At 38.5% G+C, this 17,730-nt stretch overlaps 1 protein-coding gene across 1 annotated transcript; it reads right to left on the bottom strand.

Moving 5' to 3' along the window:
- Positions 1 to 6,420: 6,420 nt before the first annotated feature.
- On the bottom strand, positions 6,421 to 7,440 carry LOC308278855 (tRNA methyltransferase 10 homolog A-like; the record flags this gene model as incomplete). The annotated part of the gene is made up of 1 exon (XM_080718859.1): positions 6,421 to 7,440. The coding sequence occupies one exon, from the start codon at positions 7,438 to 7,440 to the stop codon at positions 6,421 to 6,423; it is 1,020 nt and encodes a 339-aa protein (XP_080574985.1).
- Between the last annotated feature and the right edge of the window lie 10,290 nt (positions 7,441 to 17,730).

Below are 17,730 nucleotides of genomic sequence, written 5' to 3'. Positions count from 1 at the left end.
TTTAATATTTTTGGATCACAATTGACTGTACATAGCTGGAACCATAGAAAGTGAAACCTCAGACGGGGGGGACCATTATAATAATTCTGTATAACTAATCTGGGGATCAAAGATGAGTGAGGAGAAATCATGGGAAAAAAGGAGTGAAGAGAAACCAGAGGTGGAAATTTATTTATTTATTTATTTATTTATTTATTTAGTATTGGGAATTGAGCCTAGGGGCATTCTACCTCTGCACTATACCTCCAGTTCTGTTTTATTTTAAAACAGATTCTCACTAATTTACTGAGGTCTCACTAAGTTTCTGAGACTGGCCTAAACCCTGCCATCTTCCAGTTTTAGCTTCCCGAGTACTGAGATTACAGGGGTATGCTACCACATTCAATGGTGGATATTATTTTAAAAGAAAATTTGCCCATTTTAGCTTTATTTCCTTTCTATTCTATTTTTGTAAATAAGTAGGTGGATGTGGCCAGATGCAAAATGAGAAAATATCTTATAGCCAGATGTGGTGACACATGCCTGTCATCCCAGTACTTCGGGAGGCTGAGACAGGAAAATCACAGATTCAAGGTCAATGCGTGGTACCTTAGTGAGACCCTGTTTCAAAATAAAAAAAATAAAAAGGGCTGGGGTATAGCTCAGAGGTCAAATAGCCCAGAGTTCAATCCCTAGCAACACACACACACACACACACACACACACACACACACACACACACGGAGAGAGAAATAAAGAAAATATCTGGTGAAAATACTGCAAAAGCTGGGTATTGAAGAAGTTGAAAATTTCTTTTTTTTACATTAGTTTATGGTTTTTAAAATTTTTTGGGGAACTGCGGGTTGAACCCAGGGACATTCTATTTCCAAGCTATACTCCCAGTCCTATTTTTTTATGCTTTATTTTGAAGCAGGGTTTCACTGAGTTACAAAGTGCCTCACTAAGTAGCTGAGGCTGGTTGCAAACCTGTGATCCTCCTGTCTCAGCCTCCCAAGTACTGGGATTACAGGCATGCATCATTGTGTCCTGCTAGTTTATGGTTTTTATAAATCTTTTTTTCTTTTTTTGGTACTAGGAATTGAAATCAGGGACACTCTACCTCTGATCTATACCCCCAGCCCTATTTTTAAATTTTTAATTTGAAACAGGATCGCTCTAGGCTGATTAGCGTCTAACTACTTGCTAAGGCTGTCCTGGAACCTGTGATCCTCCTTTCTCAGCCTCTCAAGTACTGAAAGTACAAGTTGACACTTAATCTTCCTTTGTAAATGTTTTTCTTAGCTAGGCATGGTAGTGCACACCTGTAATCCCAGTGCTTGGGAGGCTGAGACAGGAGCATCACAGACTTGAGGCCAGACTCAGCAGTATAATGAAATCCTTAGTCACTTAGTGAAACTGTTTAAAAATGAAAAATGAAAAGGACTGGAGGTTTTCAGTTGGAGGTAGAATGTCGTGTTCAATCCCCAGTACCAAAAAAAAAGGTTACTTCTTGAAGAATGCTTTTTTGCAAGTAAATTCCAGATGTAAATGAAGGAGAAAGGAAATTGAGACATTATATTTTGGTTATTTAGTTCTCTTGTCCATTTGGACAATTTATTCATATTCTATAAAAATGTCACCATCTGCTGGGGAAAGAAAAATGTACAACTCAGCTGTATTGTGTGAAGTACTATTTCAAGTCAACATGATTATTTAGAACTAAAGAACTTTTCAGCAAAATGATTATAACTTAGCCTGGGCAAAAGTACTAGGAGGCACAGGCAAACATTACTCTTCACTATACTGCTGCTTGCTTTCTCCAATTGGAAATTTAGATCAAGTAGCCTTTAAAATGTTTTGAGGACTTCCGGGAAGATGGTGACCGAGAAAAGCGGGGCTTAAGAGCCCCGCCAACAACCAATCTCCATTACCACAATATCAGCGCCTTTCATAGCCAGAAAACACCATCACCAGAGAAACAAAAAAATCACCAGGCTCCAGAGAGAAAGCGGACTGAGAACAGAGCTCAGAGCCACAGAGGAGATACACTGGCCTCACGCCCGAGGACGCAGCAGCAGCGCCATACTGTTGGCGGCAGCGGCGAATTCACCGGACGGCTACAGCAAGCCGAGGTGAGCCGCTGTGGAATAGCCAGGCGGGATATTTCAGCGCAGGGAGCATCTAAAGCTCCCAGTGGCTGAGCTCAGCACACGCTGCAGGGACTCAGAGTGGAACTCAAAACCAGAGAAGAAAAAATACACCAGTCTCATGGCCGAGGGCGTGGCAGCGGCGCCATATTGCCACCGGCGGCAGCAGCAGAGAATTTATCGAGTCCAGTACAGCTACATCTGCGTACTCAAGAACAGTGAGTCAAATTGCGGGCCACATAGGAGAAATCCCAGTACTGTACTCCCTGGGACTTGACCCAGTGGAGGAGTGGCATGAGCAGAGATATCACACCATAGGAGAACGTGCAACCTGGCACCCCCCCATAGTCTAAAGCAGCCTCTATCGACTCCCTGGGTCGGAGACTCTGTGATACAACCTAGTAAAGGAGTAGTGGGGTCAGAGATACTACAGACTCGAGATCCAGAGCACCTTAAGCGAAGTCATAGTGACCCAAGGGAAGAACCCAGAGAAGGCACAAACTTCCGAAATCGTGGGAAAGAGGAATAACACTGGAGCAATGAATGCCCACAACCCCACAACATCAGAACCCGATAAAACAGAAAATCAGAGATTTCTAGAAGATCAAATCAGGAAAATAACTGTAGAAATAATAGAGGTGCTTCGAAAAGAACTCAGAGAGAGCCAAAAAGAGATAAAGGATGTAATTAATGAAGTAAAGGCCTCAATTCAAAGCACAAACAACCGATTAGACCACATGGAGAACAGAATCTTGCTCTTAGAAGATGATCATTCAAAAAATGAACGCATAGTTTCTAATCTAGAAAAGAATATCCGACAGCAGGAATCTGACATTGAAGAAATATGGGCCCATTTTAAGAGAGCTAACCTAAGAATAATTGGAATAGAGGAGGGAAAAGAAAGTGAAACCAAAGGGATCAACAATCTCTTCAAGGAAGTAATAGCAGAAAATTTTCCAAACATAGAGCAAGAGGTTGATACACAGGTCCAGGAAACTTATAGAACTCCCTTTAGACAGGATCGGAGAAGAGGATCCGCACGCCACATAATTGTCAAAATGACCAATGTGGAAGCCAAGCAGAGAATCTTAAAGGCAACAAAAACAAAGGGCCAAGTGACATTCAGAGGCAAACCAATTAGAAAAACTCCAGACTTCCCAAACCAAGTCATGAGAGCCAGAAGGGCTTGGAGTAACATATTTCAAACTCTGAAAGAAAACAACTTCCAGCCAAAAATTTCCTACCCAGCAAAACTTTCTATCAAATTAGATGGAAAAATAAGAAGCTTCCATGACAAACAGAAACTGAAGGAATTTATGTCTTCGAAACCAGCGCTAGAGAAAATACTCAAAGAGATTAACTACAAAGAAGAAATAGGTAACACACACCAGAACCAGAGAAACAAGATTTTCCACCCAACAGACAACTAAGATTGGTTATCTGTGGAGATTCATTACTTATGTTAGTCTTTTACCTATCTCTAAATGGTATTGTTTGCCTTTATTGTTGTTAATTTTTAGGATTTCTAGTTGGAATATTAATATACCTTCAGATATAGCATTTGGAAATATTTTATCCCATTCTATCAGTAACTGTTAACTCTGTTTACATTGTCTTTGGATATACAATATGTTTTTTATTTTTAGGGAGTTTGTATACTCTTCTGTTGCCTGTGCCATTGAAATCATATCCAAGAAATCACTGCCAATTTCAATGTTGTGAGGTTTTATGACCTAGATTTTCTCCTAAAAGTTTATAGTCTTAAGATTTATATTCAGGTCTTTTATCTATTTTGAGTTAATACTTGTATATGGGATTAGGTAAGGGTCCAATTTTATTCTTTTCCATGTAAGTATTATTTTTCAACAATATTTAGTTAAAAGATTATTATTTCCACCACCAAATGTTCGTGGAAACCTTGTCAAAAATAACTTGACAATATAGGGAAGAATTTATCTCTAGGCTTGTATTTAACTCCAATGATTTATATATCTGCCTTTATAACAGTACTACACTATTTCAATTATTGTAGCTTTATATGGTTTGAAATCAGAAAATATACATCTTCTAGCTTTGTTCTTTTTCAAGATCGTTGTGGGTATCTAGAGTCCATATTCCATATTAGGATAGATTTTTTTTCTGAAAAATAATAAATATATAAATATATGATAGTTTCACCTAAAAAAATAGAAAAAATATTCTCTGGTAAGAAAGAAAGCAAAAAGAAATATTGAAATGTTTTCATGTAATTTTAATTTTTTAACATTATTTAGTTAAAAGATTATTATTTCCTCCACCAAATGTTTGTGGAAACCTTGTCAAATATAACTTGACAATATATGGAAGAATTTAGCTCTAGGCTTTTATTTAGCTCCAATAGTTTATATATCTGCCTTTAGAACAGTACTACACTGTTTCAATTATTGTAGCTTTATATGGTTTGAAATCAGAAAATATACATCTCCTAACTTTGTTCTTTTTTGAGATCGTTTTGGTTATCTAGAGTCCATATTCCATATTAGGATAGATTTTTTCTGAAAAATAAATATATAAATATATGATAGTTTCACCTACAAAAAAGAAAAAGAAAAAAATATTCTCTGGTAAGAAAGAAAGCAAAAAAAATATTGAAATGTTATCTGTATGTTATCAAAAGCTTGGTATCAGACAAATGAAACTGTTATGTGAGATTATCATTTTTTTTTCTTTTTTTTTTTCTTTTAGAACCACAGGGCTTTATTTTTAAACCTTGCATAGACCTTACTTTAAAATGAGCAACTATAATAGATTACTAAAAATAAAGCAACAGAAGTAATAGACAGTAAGCATCAATACTAAAACAAAAAAACTTTCTATTAAATGTGCATATGCTTAGTATGTAACTTATACATAAGTTATGTAAGTATTTAAAATATAATTTTCATATGTTAAAAAACAAACAAAACACTAGAAAATAACACAAACTTTAAGATTCCTGAAATCTTTAGCTGTGATAGAGAACAATCACTTTACTGTAAACATCTCTACATTTCATAAGATCTTTATAATCACTAGAAACTCAAACAGCTTTTCTTGCCCCATCCTCCCTTGCCAATGTTTCCAAACAAAAATTTAGCTGTGAATTTTTGTACTTCAAGAAATTCAAATTGATCTTAGTTTGTTGAATACAACCATTTACACACTACAAATCAGTCCTGTTATCATAACTGAGAACAATATATAATATGGATAAACAGATGTAAATATAGCTACATGCATATTTGTATATATATCATTTACAAAAACACAAATTTACATTAGTTTGAATATTATATGACAAGAGGAAGGTATACAATATTCACCTCATATGACAAATATTTTAAAAATATATATGGAAGGAAAGGATAGCTGCTAAAAACTGTTAGGCTTTAAATTCAGGTATAAACAAAATTGATCCATCAGAAGTAACAGCCTTAAAACATAATTAAGCCCACAAAAATTAAATTTTATAATTGAAATTGTTACCATTATAGGATTAAGACATGTATTCAAGAGATCCTCAATTCTTCTATGATCCCCTCAGAACCATGAAAAGGCACCATGAGGGAGGTTTGGGCAGGGCTCCCCCAGCCAACCTAGGATCACTGCATTAGGGAGCAGGCATTTCTTCTTAGAAATTGTTTTACCTTGAAGTAACTAAACTGAATATAAAAGCTACAAATAGCTGGGCATAGTGGCGCACGCTTGTAATCCCTGCGCTTGGGACGCGGAGACAGGAGGATTGCAGAGGTTTGAAGCCAGCTGTGCTGGCTTGAGACCCTGTTTCCAAATTAAGAAAAGTATAAAAATAGGTCTGGGAACGTAGCTGGGAGGTAGAAGGGCTTCCAGGAACCCCAGTACCACCAAAAAAAGAAAAAAGAAAAAAAAAGCTACAAATAGAGCGTAACTTCCTATACACAGCATTCTAGTTGATGTATAGGACATTTATGAATATCTGCCTTCACAGGTAAATAGCAATAGATGGAACATAAAGGTCACTGATGTGAACTGAAAGGTAGGAAGGCACACACTGAAAAATACATTCCAGTAAACAAAAAGACAATAAAGGTATACTAATCAAAATTCTCTAAAACTCTTATTTGAGGTTTAGAAAACAATTTTAAAATGATAAAAAAATCAATGTTTTTTAGTATCATTTAGCTTTTTAAAGAAAAGTTTAAAAATTCAAACAGAAATAAAATTGTCTTCCAATTAGAATATTCTGTGAAAAACATTACTTTCTCCTAATTCTCCCTTAAGCTAAAGCCAGGCTACATCACTGGAGTGCAGAGTTTGCTGCAGGTTCAGCACTATTTTCTTTATCCTGCTTTTCTTCTTGACTTGGTGAATCTGTTTCATTTCTGCTGCATTCCTCCTCACTATAATCACTGTCCGATCCACATTCAGCCCCGGCAGACTGCTTGCTCTGGGAAGAACTTTCACCCCCTTGATTGGTGGGAATAGCTCCTTTCCGCTGAGGTAAGATAGTAAAAAATGCTTCTTGCCAGTCTCTCGTCTCCAAGTATTCCAGAATAATCTCAAATACATGATTAACTGCCAAGACTTTCCGACTATTCATCTTCACAAAATTTCCAAGGGGGAGCTGTGCATGATTAATTCCATAATCTGAGGCTTGTTTAAAGGTGAATCCCTTATGATGGTTGTGATCTACTAATCCCCCAATCACATATGCCTTTGATTCATCTAATTCCTTCAATATATTAGGTGAATCTGATGTAAGATAAATCAGGTCTTCTTTTTTCATAAGTTCACTATAGTGTTCCGGTTTGATGTGGATATCCTTCCAGTTGACCCATCCTTTGTCATTTTCATCCATATTCTTTTTCAGCTGGCCCCCATGGCTTGTCAAGTAGAACTGCACAGGATGTAGTGCTCGTCGATTTTCTGCATAACATCGCTGAATCTGCTTATGAAGTTTCTTAATATCCTTTAATACCATCAAATCGTCAAAACTACAGTCAATGATAAGGCGGAGGGTACTATGAACAACATGTCTTCGAACACGTTTTCTGTCATTTCCATCTGAATTTGATTCCAGTTGAAATTGTCGTTCTAACTTCTTTCTCTTGCGTTTTTCTTTCCGCTTTTGTTTGCGGAGTTCTCGCTGTTCTTCCCATTGTTTCTGTTTTATTAGCTTCTTCATTTGCCGTTTAGATATTGGTTCAGTCCCTTCATCTAATCTTGGTTTCTGCTTCTCTTTTTCATCTTCACTTAAGTCTTGTTTCCTTTCAACATTACAAGTCTCAATACATGTTGGTGACATTTCAGATGACATTATTTGCTGCCTCTGAAAAACAACGCACTGAGGAGTTGATGGGGAACGTGGGAGTGCCTTCAGAAGGACCCTCCGGCGTGGCCTTGCGAGCGCTCGCGAGTCCTCCTTCGGAAACTTCAACTCCCAGAGGCAGAGGCGGTAGTTGCCGAGATTATCATTTTTAATTTTGGACAAATTGCTATAATACTAGATGTCAACCACTAAGCCAAGCATGGGAAGGAGGGATGGGGAGGGAATGGGGTGGGGATCGGGTGGGGGTTGACTGGCGATGTGTGCATGTATGTCTACAAAAGTTTTCTTTGTATCCCACTATGATGTATGAATACAGTGCACCAATAAAAAATTAAAAAAAATTATATATTAATAAAAGACTAGAAGAGAACACACACACACACACAAAAACGTTTTGAAAATCAATCATTCCTCAAGACCATTCATCGTCTGCTTTCTCATCTTTTCTGTTAGCACTTGATATGGAAGTGTTAGGTATTAAAGTCAGCTACTACAGAAGCTCAGAAAATCCCCTCCTTAAAAAGCAATGATAATATGGGTGTGGTGGCACACACTTGTAATCTCAGTACCTGAGGAGCTGAGACAGGAGGACCTCAGGTTTGAGGCCAGCCTCAGCAACTTAGCAAGACTCTCAGAAACTTAGCCAGACCCTGTTTTAAAATAAAAAAAAAGAACTGGGGGTTCAGCTTAGAGGTAGAATACCCCTGGGTTCAATCCCCAGCACCATAGAAAAAAAAGCAGTGATAAACCGGTAAGATTGTAGAAAACAACCACTTCAGGATTCTGGAAATTGAACAGGAGAGTAAATAGCGGAAGTGGCAGAAAAATATTTCAGAAATAATGGCTGGAGATATCCCAAATTTGATGAAAATATTAATATATGTGAATAATAAATTCAGTGAATTCTATGTAGGAAAAAACCCAGAAATCTACAACTAAGTGCATTATATTCAAATCACCGAGTCAGACATAGTAGTGCACACCTGTAATCTAGGTGCTTGTGATACTGAGACAGGAGGATCACAGGTTGGAGGCCAGCCTCAGCAACTTAGATCCTGTATCAAAATAAATAATATAAGGACTTCTGGGAAGATGGCAACCAAGTAAAGCGGCGTTTACTAATCCCGCTAACAATTGATCCTTATTACTACAAAATCAGCACTTTTCATAGCCAGAAAACATCACCAGCAGAGAAATAAAAACTGTAAGTACAAGGGACAGAGAGAAGGAAGGTTAGAAGAACGGCCAGACACCAGAGAGGAAACCAGCCCACATTCCAATGGCGACGGCGCTGCGCCGCCGGCGCCATCTTCCCTCGCAGCGCCAGGCTCCAGAGAGAAGGGGGACTCAGAACAGAGCTCAGAACCGGAGAGGAGATATGCCATCCTAAGGGCCTGGACATGGCAGCAGTGCCATACTGCCGCTGGCAGCGGAGAATTTACTGGACGACTCCAGATCAGCACACTCATCCAGCCATCAGGCTCCAGAGAGGAGGGGTGGACAAGGAGCTGCGGTGAGCAGCTGTGGAACAGCCAGGTGTAATTCAGCAGTTTTTTCAGCGCAAGGCACGTCTAAAGCTCCCAGAGGCTGGGCTCAGCATGCCCTCCAGGGACTCAGAGCAGAGCTCAAAACCAAAAAAGAAATACACCAGCCTCACAGCCAAGGGTGTGGCAGCGAAAACATATTGCCTTCAGTGGTGGCAGTGGGTTCATGGAGTCCGCGACAGCGCACTCAACAACCGTTGGCATTGCCTACTGTTTACTGTGATTTTGTGAAGCAGAGAAACAAAATTTTGGTCTTCATGCTTCCTGACTTCTGACCCCTGCTACTCCACCATCACCCAATCCTCACCACTCAGAAAAGTACTGCTTACCTGTTAACTCATCTAAATCCCTACTACTAAGATTGGATTATACACAATACCCACAATCAATGGGAAGACAACAGAAGAACAGGCCTGAGAACTTTGAAAATATGAGAACCAGGAATAGTGGAGAAACGACAGAAGTCACGAATACTGACCTACAAGAAATGCAATAAGGAGAGTTTCGAATCTTGATTTACAATATGATGAAAGGATTTAAAACAAGTCTAGAGGAGATGAAAGATGAGTTGGAAACACTAAGAAAGAATTAGAAAGAGGTCTGGAATGAAATGAAAAAGTCAATAAGTGAAATGAAGACAGCAATAGAAAGAAATTCTGGAAGATTAGATGAAATGGAAAACAGAATATCAATGTTAGAAGACAGTACATCAAAAACAGAAAGCACAGTCAGCGATATACAGAAATCTTTACAGCAACAAAACCTAAACATCCAGCAAATATGGGATAATATGAAGCATCCTAACTTATGGATAATAGGCATTGAAGAAGGGATAGAGGTATAGACCAAGGGCACCTGTAATCTCTTCAAAGAAATAATTTCAGAGAATTTTCCAAACATGGAAAGAGACTTGGACCTTCATGTCCAGGAGGCATACAGAACACCATTGAGACAGGACCAAAGGACCTCCCCACACCACATAATAGCCAAAATGACCAACATAGAGGCCAAGGAAGGAATCTTAAAAGCAGTGAGAACAAAAGGACGGGTGACATATAGAGGCAAAACAATAAGAATCACCCCAGCCTATAAAACCCAGGTCATGAATCCTAGGAGAGACTGGTACGACGTGATTCAGACCCTGGAAGAAAATAACTTCCAACTAAAACTACTCTATCCAGCAAAACTATGATTCAAAATCAATGGTGAAACCAAAGTCTTTCAGGATAAACAGAATCTCAAAAAATTCATGAATTAAAAGTCAACACTAGAGAAAATGCTTAAAGAAATAAACCATAAGGAAGAAAAAAGAAGCAGACTTCAGAACCAGAGAAGAGAGGAAGTTAATAATTGGCCATTTAAGTAAAGAAGAAAGACCAAACCACCCAAGAGTAGACAGAACACAAAATGGCAGAAAACAAAAATCATATTTCAATAATATCTCTTAACGTCAAAAAACTTAACTCACCAATCAAAAGACATAGATTGGCAATGTGGATTAAAAAACATAATCCAAATATATGCTGTTGCCGGGTATGGTGGCGCACACTTGTAGTCCCCGTGCTTGGGAGGCAGAGACAGGAGGATTGCGCAGGTTTGAAGCCAGCCGCGCGTGCTGGCTTAGAAGACCCTGTTTCCAAATAAAAATGTAAAAATAGGTCTGGGAGTGTAGCCCGGAGGTAGAAGGGCTTCCAGGAACCCCAGTACTACCAAAAACAACAACAACAACAACAACAACAACAACAAAATATATATGCTGTCTGCAAGAAACTCACCTCATAGCCAAAGACATTCACAGACTGAACATGAAAGGATGGAAAAAGTTATACCATGCTATTGGAGACCAAAAAAGAGCAGGGGTAGCAACCCTGATATCCAACAAAAAAGACTTTAAACTAAAACACATCAGAAGAGACAAATCAGGGCACCTCCTTTTATTAAAAGAAACAATACACCAAGAAGATATAATGATAGTAAATATTTATGCCCCAAACGCGGGTGCAACCACATTTGTAAAACAAACCCTTCTGGACATCAGATCCCAAATAGACCCAAATACAATAATTCTGGGAGACTTTAATATGCCTCTCACACCACTGGATCGATCTTCAAGGCAAAAGATGAGTAAAGACTCCTTAGAACTAAAGAAAACCATAAACTAAATGGACCTAATAGACATTTACAGAATATTTCAGCCAGGAACTACAGAATACATATTCTTTTCAGCAGCCCATGGAACCTTCTCCAAAATAGACCACATACTGGGACACAAAGAAAGTGCCAGCAAATTCAAAAGATGTAATATAATTCCCTGCATCTTTTCAGACCATAATGGAATAAAAGTAGAAATCAACAATAGGAAACTCAAAAGAAATTATTCAAATACATGGAGAGTGAATGATACACTATTGAATGATGAATGGGTAAGAGTGGAAATTAGGAAAGAAATAAAGAAATTTATGGAAACAAATGAAAACAGAGACACAACCTACCAAACTCTATGGAACTATGAAGGCAGTACTAAGAGGAAAATTTATTGCATTGAGTGCCCACATAAGAAGGACAGAGAACCACCAAGTAAAGAACCTAATGACACAACTCAAGGACCTAGAAAGACTACAACAGTCTATTCCCAAAGCCAGCAGAAGGGAAGAAATTATTAAAATTAGAGCAGAAATAAATGAAATAAAGAAAAAAAAACAATTCAAAGAATCAATAAAACAAAAAGTTGGTTATTTGAAAACATTAATAGAATTGATAAGCCCATGGCCAACCTAAGCAAAAGAAAAAGAGAATCAATGCAAATTATCAAAATTAGAAATGAAAAAGGAGATATCACCACAGATAGTGAAGAAATTCAAAAGATTATCAGAAACTACTTTAAAAATTTATACTTCAATAGACTTGAAAACATGGAAGAAATTGATAGATTTCTAAGCACAATTAACCTACCTAAACTCAACCAAGAGGACATAGCAAGCCTAAACCAACCAATAGCAACAAAATAAATAGAAATGGCAATAAAAATTCTTTCACCAAAGAAAAGCCCAGGCCCAGATGAGTTTCCAACTGAATTTTACAAAACCTTCTGTGAACAACTAATACCAATACTTCAGAACTTGTTCCTGGAAATTAAAAGAGATGGAACTCTCCCAAATTCCTTCTATGAGGCCAGTATCACATTAATCCCCAAACCGAATAAAGATACCTCAAGAAAGGAAAACTACAAACCAATATCCTTAATGAACATAGATGCAAAAATTCTAAACAAAATACCAGCCATACGCATTCAAAACTATATCAAGAGAATAATACATCATGATCAAGTTGGTTTTATCCCAGAAAAACAAGGCTGGTTCAACATACGCAAATCAATACATGTTATTCACCACATAAATAGAACCAAGAACAAAAACCACATCATCATAGCAATAGATTCTGAAAATGCATTCGACAAAATCAAAGACCCATTTATGTTAAAAACACTGCAAAAAATTGGGATAGAAGGAACGTACTTCAATATCATTAAGGCAATATACTGTAAACCCAAAGCCAACATTATATTGAATGGGGAAAAACTGCAAGAATTTCCTCTAAAATCAGGAACAAGACAAGGATGCCCACTATCACCACTCCTTTTCAATATAGTCCTTGAGACCCTTGCCACAGTAATAAGACAAGAGAAGGAAATCAAAGGAATTCACATAGGAAGAGAGGAATTAAAATTATCCTCATTTGCAGATGACATGATCTTTTATCTGGAAGACCTAAGAACTCAACCAAAAGACTTCTGGATCTGATTGACAAATTCAGCAAAGTCGCAGGATACGAAATCAACCTAAAGAAATCAGTAGCTTTTCTTTACGCCAACAATGAATCCACAATGAAAGAAACAAAGAAAACAATTCCATTCACTATAACCTCAAAACCAATAAAATACCTAGGAATAAACCTAACCCAAGATGTAAAAGACCTCTACAACAAAAACTATAAAACATTAAAGAAAGAAATTGAAGAAGACCTTGGAAGATGGAAAAATCTCTCATGCTCATGGATAGGCAGAATAAATATCATCAAAATGGCCATTCTGCCAAAACTGATCTATAGATTCAATGCAATTCCCAATAAATACCAACAACATTCTTCACAGACCTAGAAAAATCAATCATGAACTTTATATGGAGAAAGAAAAGACCCAGAATAGCCAAAGCAATTCTCAGCAATAAGAAATATGCAGGAGGCAACACAATCCCAGATTTCAAATTATACTATAGAGCAATAGTAGTAAAAACAGCATGGTACTGACACAATAACAGATATACTGACCAGTAGATTAGAATAGAAGATACAGAAGCAAATCCACACATCTTTAGTCAATTAATCTTTGACAAAGGGGCCAAACTCATACACTGGTGAAAAGATAGCCTTTTCAACAAATGGTGTTGGGAGAACTGGATATTCATTTGTAGAAAGATGGAACTAAACCCCTATAACTCACCATGCACAGGAATCAACTCGAGATGGATCAAAGACTTAGAAATTAGACCTGAGACTGTGAAGTTATTAGAGGAGAGCATAGGCTCAACACTGCAAAATATTGGCACAGGCAGTAACTTTTTCAACAAAACCTCCAAAGCTCAGGAAATTAAAGCAAGAATTAACAAGTGGGATAGCATGAAACTAAAAAGTTTCTTCTCATCAAAGGAAACCATCAATAATCTAAAGAGGAAGCATACAGAATGGGAAAAGATCTTTACCAACCAATGCCAAGACATCCTGCTGCCTCGGCATCTATGTGTTGAGACCCCACTCCACATAGTTAAATCGGCAAAAACGCCCCGAGAAGGAGGTATCGTCTCTGGCCAAAGTACCCCCCACTTTTAGATACCCTTCACTATTATTCCTTTTAACTTTCTACACGAATTGCTCCAGTGATGTGAAATTAGGACTATAAAAAGAAATTGAGTCCGTGAAAATAAACTCTCTAATAATTTGTTTAAACGTCCTTGGCTCTGCTCAACAATAATGAGAAACTGGCCAGAATTCAGGTACTGTGATAAGCACCCCAGCTGCAGCAATCACAAATGGCCTCCGACCTTCATCACTATCTATTAACTCCGGCAAAGTAGTTCAGTTCAAAGTAATTATTTACCCTTGAAATCCTGCCTAGAGACAGAGAGAAACCTTGTGTGTAACCTTAAAGAAACAACTTAGCTGCCCAAATACAATAGACCCAAAGAAAAAGACTGTTAACTTTTACCTCAGTGTGAGCATTCCTAGAGATAGAAAAAAAAACTGGCCGCATAGTTAGAAATGAATATGACAAAATAAAGGACAGACGTTCTAAATATATATGTATGAAGGAAAAGAAATACCGTAAGAGTAAGAAAAGCATTTTTGCATGAAGAAGAGCTTATCATAAGAAAGTCCCAACTGGGAAAGGAAGGAATTAGAAAGTTAGAAGCAGGTTGCAGAGAGTTTGTGACAGGGAAGTGGATTATTAAAGATGAGTAGGTTTTTAATAGGCTTGTTGTCTAAAGAAGAATGCTTAGCAGTTAAGGAAATACATCTGACAATTAGAACTAAGAACCTTGTGGTGTTGTTTGTGGTATTTTGTCTGCCAAACTGTGTTGTAAGTATGCTTAAGCTTTCAGATTTAGAAGATAAGATGCCAACACCTGAAGAAACTCCATCACATCCATCTGAATCACCACATCTCCCCACACTTGCTATATGAACTGAGCCCAAAAGATGGAAAAGTCCCAGAAAAAGTTAAAGAAGATTCCCCGAGAAGCTCCCAAGCCTTGACTATTCTGGGAGGCTGCCACCTGGAACTGCTTATCTGCAAGACCTTGGAGAGAAACAAAAGTTGGTCTTTCGAGGGCCAACAGCCAGCTGAAAGACACCCATCCCCCATTTTCTCTTAACTTTACTGGGGAAGGGTATAAATTTCTTGGGGTTTTCATAATAAAGTGTCATTGGCTCAAGAAGCCTTTGTCCACCTCAGATTCTTTCCAAAGCGTCGTCATTTAGGGACCTAAAGAAAATTCAGTCCCTAAAGGAGAAAGAATCGCTGCAGACAAGAGGCTGCAGAACTCCACCTGCCTTTTGCCCCATCTTTCTGAGGATTTGACCGGGAACGGACAATTACAAACCGACTGAGATTAGTCTGTGACAAACCACCACTCTGATAGGGGGCTAATATCCAGAATATACAAAGAGCTCAAAAGACTCTACACTAGGAAATCAAACAATCCAATCAAGAAATGGGCAAATGGGACTTCTGGGAAGATGGCGACGGAGGAATGCGGAGCTTATGAGCCCCGCTAACAACCAATCTCTATTACCACAAAATCAGCGCCTTTCATAGCCAGAAAACACCATCAGCAGAGAAACAAAAAATGTAATTACAAGGGACAGAAAAAAAGAGGGCTGGAAAAATGAGGCACCAGAAAGAAACCAGACCACAGTGCTGCAGCTGGAGCCGTGGCATGGAGCGGTGGGCGCCATCTTTCCTTCCAGCATCAGGCCCCAGAGAGAAGGGGGACTCAGAATGGAGCTCAGAGCCAGAGAGGAGACACGCCGGCTTCACAGCTGAGGATGCGGCAACAGAGCCTTACTGCCGGTGGCAGTGGTGAGTTCACCAGATGGCACCAGACCAACGCACTCAACAGCCCACCAGGCTCCAGAGAGGAGCGGCGGACAGCGAGCCGAGGTGAGCCGCTGCAGATCAGCCGGGAGGAATTCGACAGATTTCTCGGTGCAGGGAGCATCTAAAGCTCCCAGGGGCTGGGCCAGGACACGCTGCAGGGAGTCAAATCAGAATTCAAAAACAGAGAAGAAATACGCCAGCCTCACAGCCGAGGGCGGGGCAGCGGCACCATATTGCCACCGGCAGCAGCAGCGAATCCACCGAGTCCTCTACAGCTCCATCTGTGTACTCAAAAACAGTGAGTCAAATTGCGGCCCCTACAGGAGAAATCCCAGTACTGTACTCCCAGGGACTCGACCCAGTGGGGGAGTGGCAGTGGCAGAGATATCACACCATAGGAGAACTTCTCGCCCAACCTGGCACCCCCCCCATGGTCTAAAGCAGCCTCAGTTGACTCCCTGGGTCTGAGACTCTGCGATACAACCCAGTACAGAGGAGTAGGGACTGAGATACCACAGACTCGAGATCCAGAGCACCTTAAGTGAAGTCGGAGTGACCCAGGGAAGAACCCAGAGAAGACACAAACTTCCGAAATCATGGGAAAGAGGAATAAAAATGGAGCAATGAATGCCCACAACCCCACAACATCAGAACCTGATAAAACAGAAAATCAGAGATTTCTAGAAGATCAAATCAGGAAAATAACTTTAGAAATAATAGAGGTGTTTTGAAAAGAATTCAGAGAGAGCCAAAAAGAGATAAAGGATGTAATCAATGAAGTAAAAGCCTCAATTCAAAGCATAAACAACTGATTAGACCACATGGAGAATAGATTCTCGCTCCTAGAAGATGATCACTCCAAAAATGAACGCATAGTTACTGATGTAGAAAAAAAAATCCGACAGCAGGAATCTGACATTGAAGAAATATGGGCCCATTTTAAGATAGCTAACCTAAGAATAATTGGAATTGAGGAGGGAAAAGAAGTTGAAACCAAAGGGATCAACAATCTCTTCAAGGAAGTAATAGCAGAAAATTTTCCAAACATAGAGCAAGAGGTTGATACACAGGTCCAGGAAACTTATAGAACTCCCTTTAGACAGGATCGGAGAAGAGGATCCCCACAACACATAATTGTCAAAATGACCCATGTGGAAGCCAAGCAGAGAATCTTAAAGGCAACAAAAACAAAGGGCCAAGTGACATTCAGAGGCAAACCAATTAGAATCACTCCAGACTTCCCAAACCAAGTCATGAGAGCCAGAAGGGCTTGGAGTAACATATTTCAAACTCTGAAAGAAAACAACTTCCAGCCAAAAATTTCCTACCCAGCAAAACTTTCTATCAAATTAGATGGAAAAATAAGAAGCTTCCATGACAAACAGAAACTGAAGGAATTTATGTCTTCGAAACCAGCGCTAGAGAAAATACTCAAAGAGATTAACTACAAAGAAGAAATAGGTAACACACACCAGAACCAGAGAAACAAGATTTTCCACCCAACAGACAACTAAGATTGGTTATCTGTGGAGATTCATTATTTATGTTAGTCTTTTACCTATCTCTAAATGGTATTGTTTGCTTTTATTGTTGCTAATTTTTAGGATTTCTAGTTGGAATATGAATATACCTTCAGATATAGCATTTGGAAATATTTTATCCCATTCTATCAGTAACTGTTAACTCTGTTTACATTGTCTTTGGATATACAATATTTTTTTATTTTTTTAGGGAGTTTGTATACCCTTCTGTTGCCTGTGCCATTGAAATCATATCCAAGAAATAACTGCCAATTTCAATGTTGTGAGGTTTTATGACCCAGATTTTCTTCTAAAAGTTTATAGTCTTAAGATTGATATTTAGGTCTTTTATCTATTTTGAGTTAATATTTGTATATGGTATTAGGTAAGGGTCTGATTTTACTCCTTTTCATGTAATTATTATTTTCCAACAATATTTATTTAAAAGATAATTATTTCCTCCACCAAATGTTCGTGGAAACCTTGTCAAAAATAACTTGACAATATGGAAGAATTTATCTCTAGGCTTTTATTTAACTCCAATGGTTTATATATCTGCCTT

The sequence above is a fragment of the Muscardinus avellanarius genome (genome assembly GCF_963383645.1).
Source record: "Muscardinus avellanarius genome assembly, chromosome: X".
NCBI lineage: Eukaryota > Metazoa > Chordata > Mammalia > Rodentia > Gliridae > Muscardinus > Muscardinus avellanarius.
The sequence above is the reverse complement of the archived record's forward strand: the minus strand, read 5'-3'. Positions and strand labels throughout refer to the sequence as shown.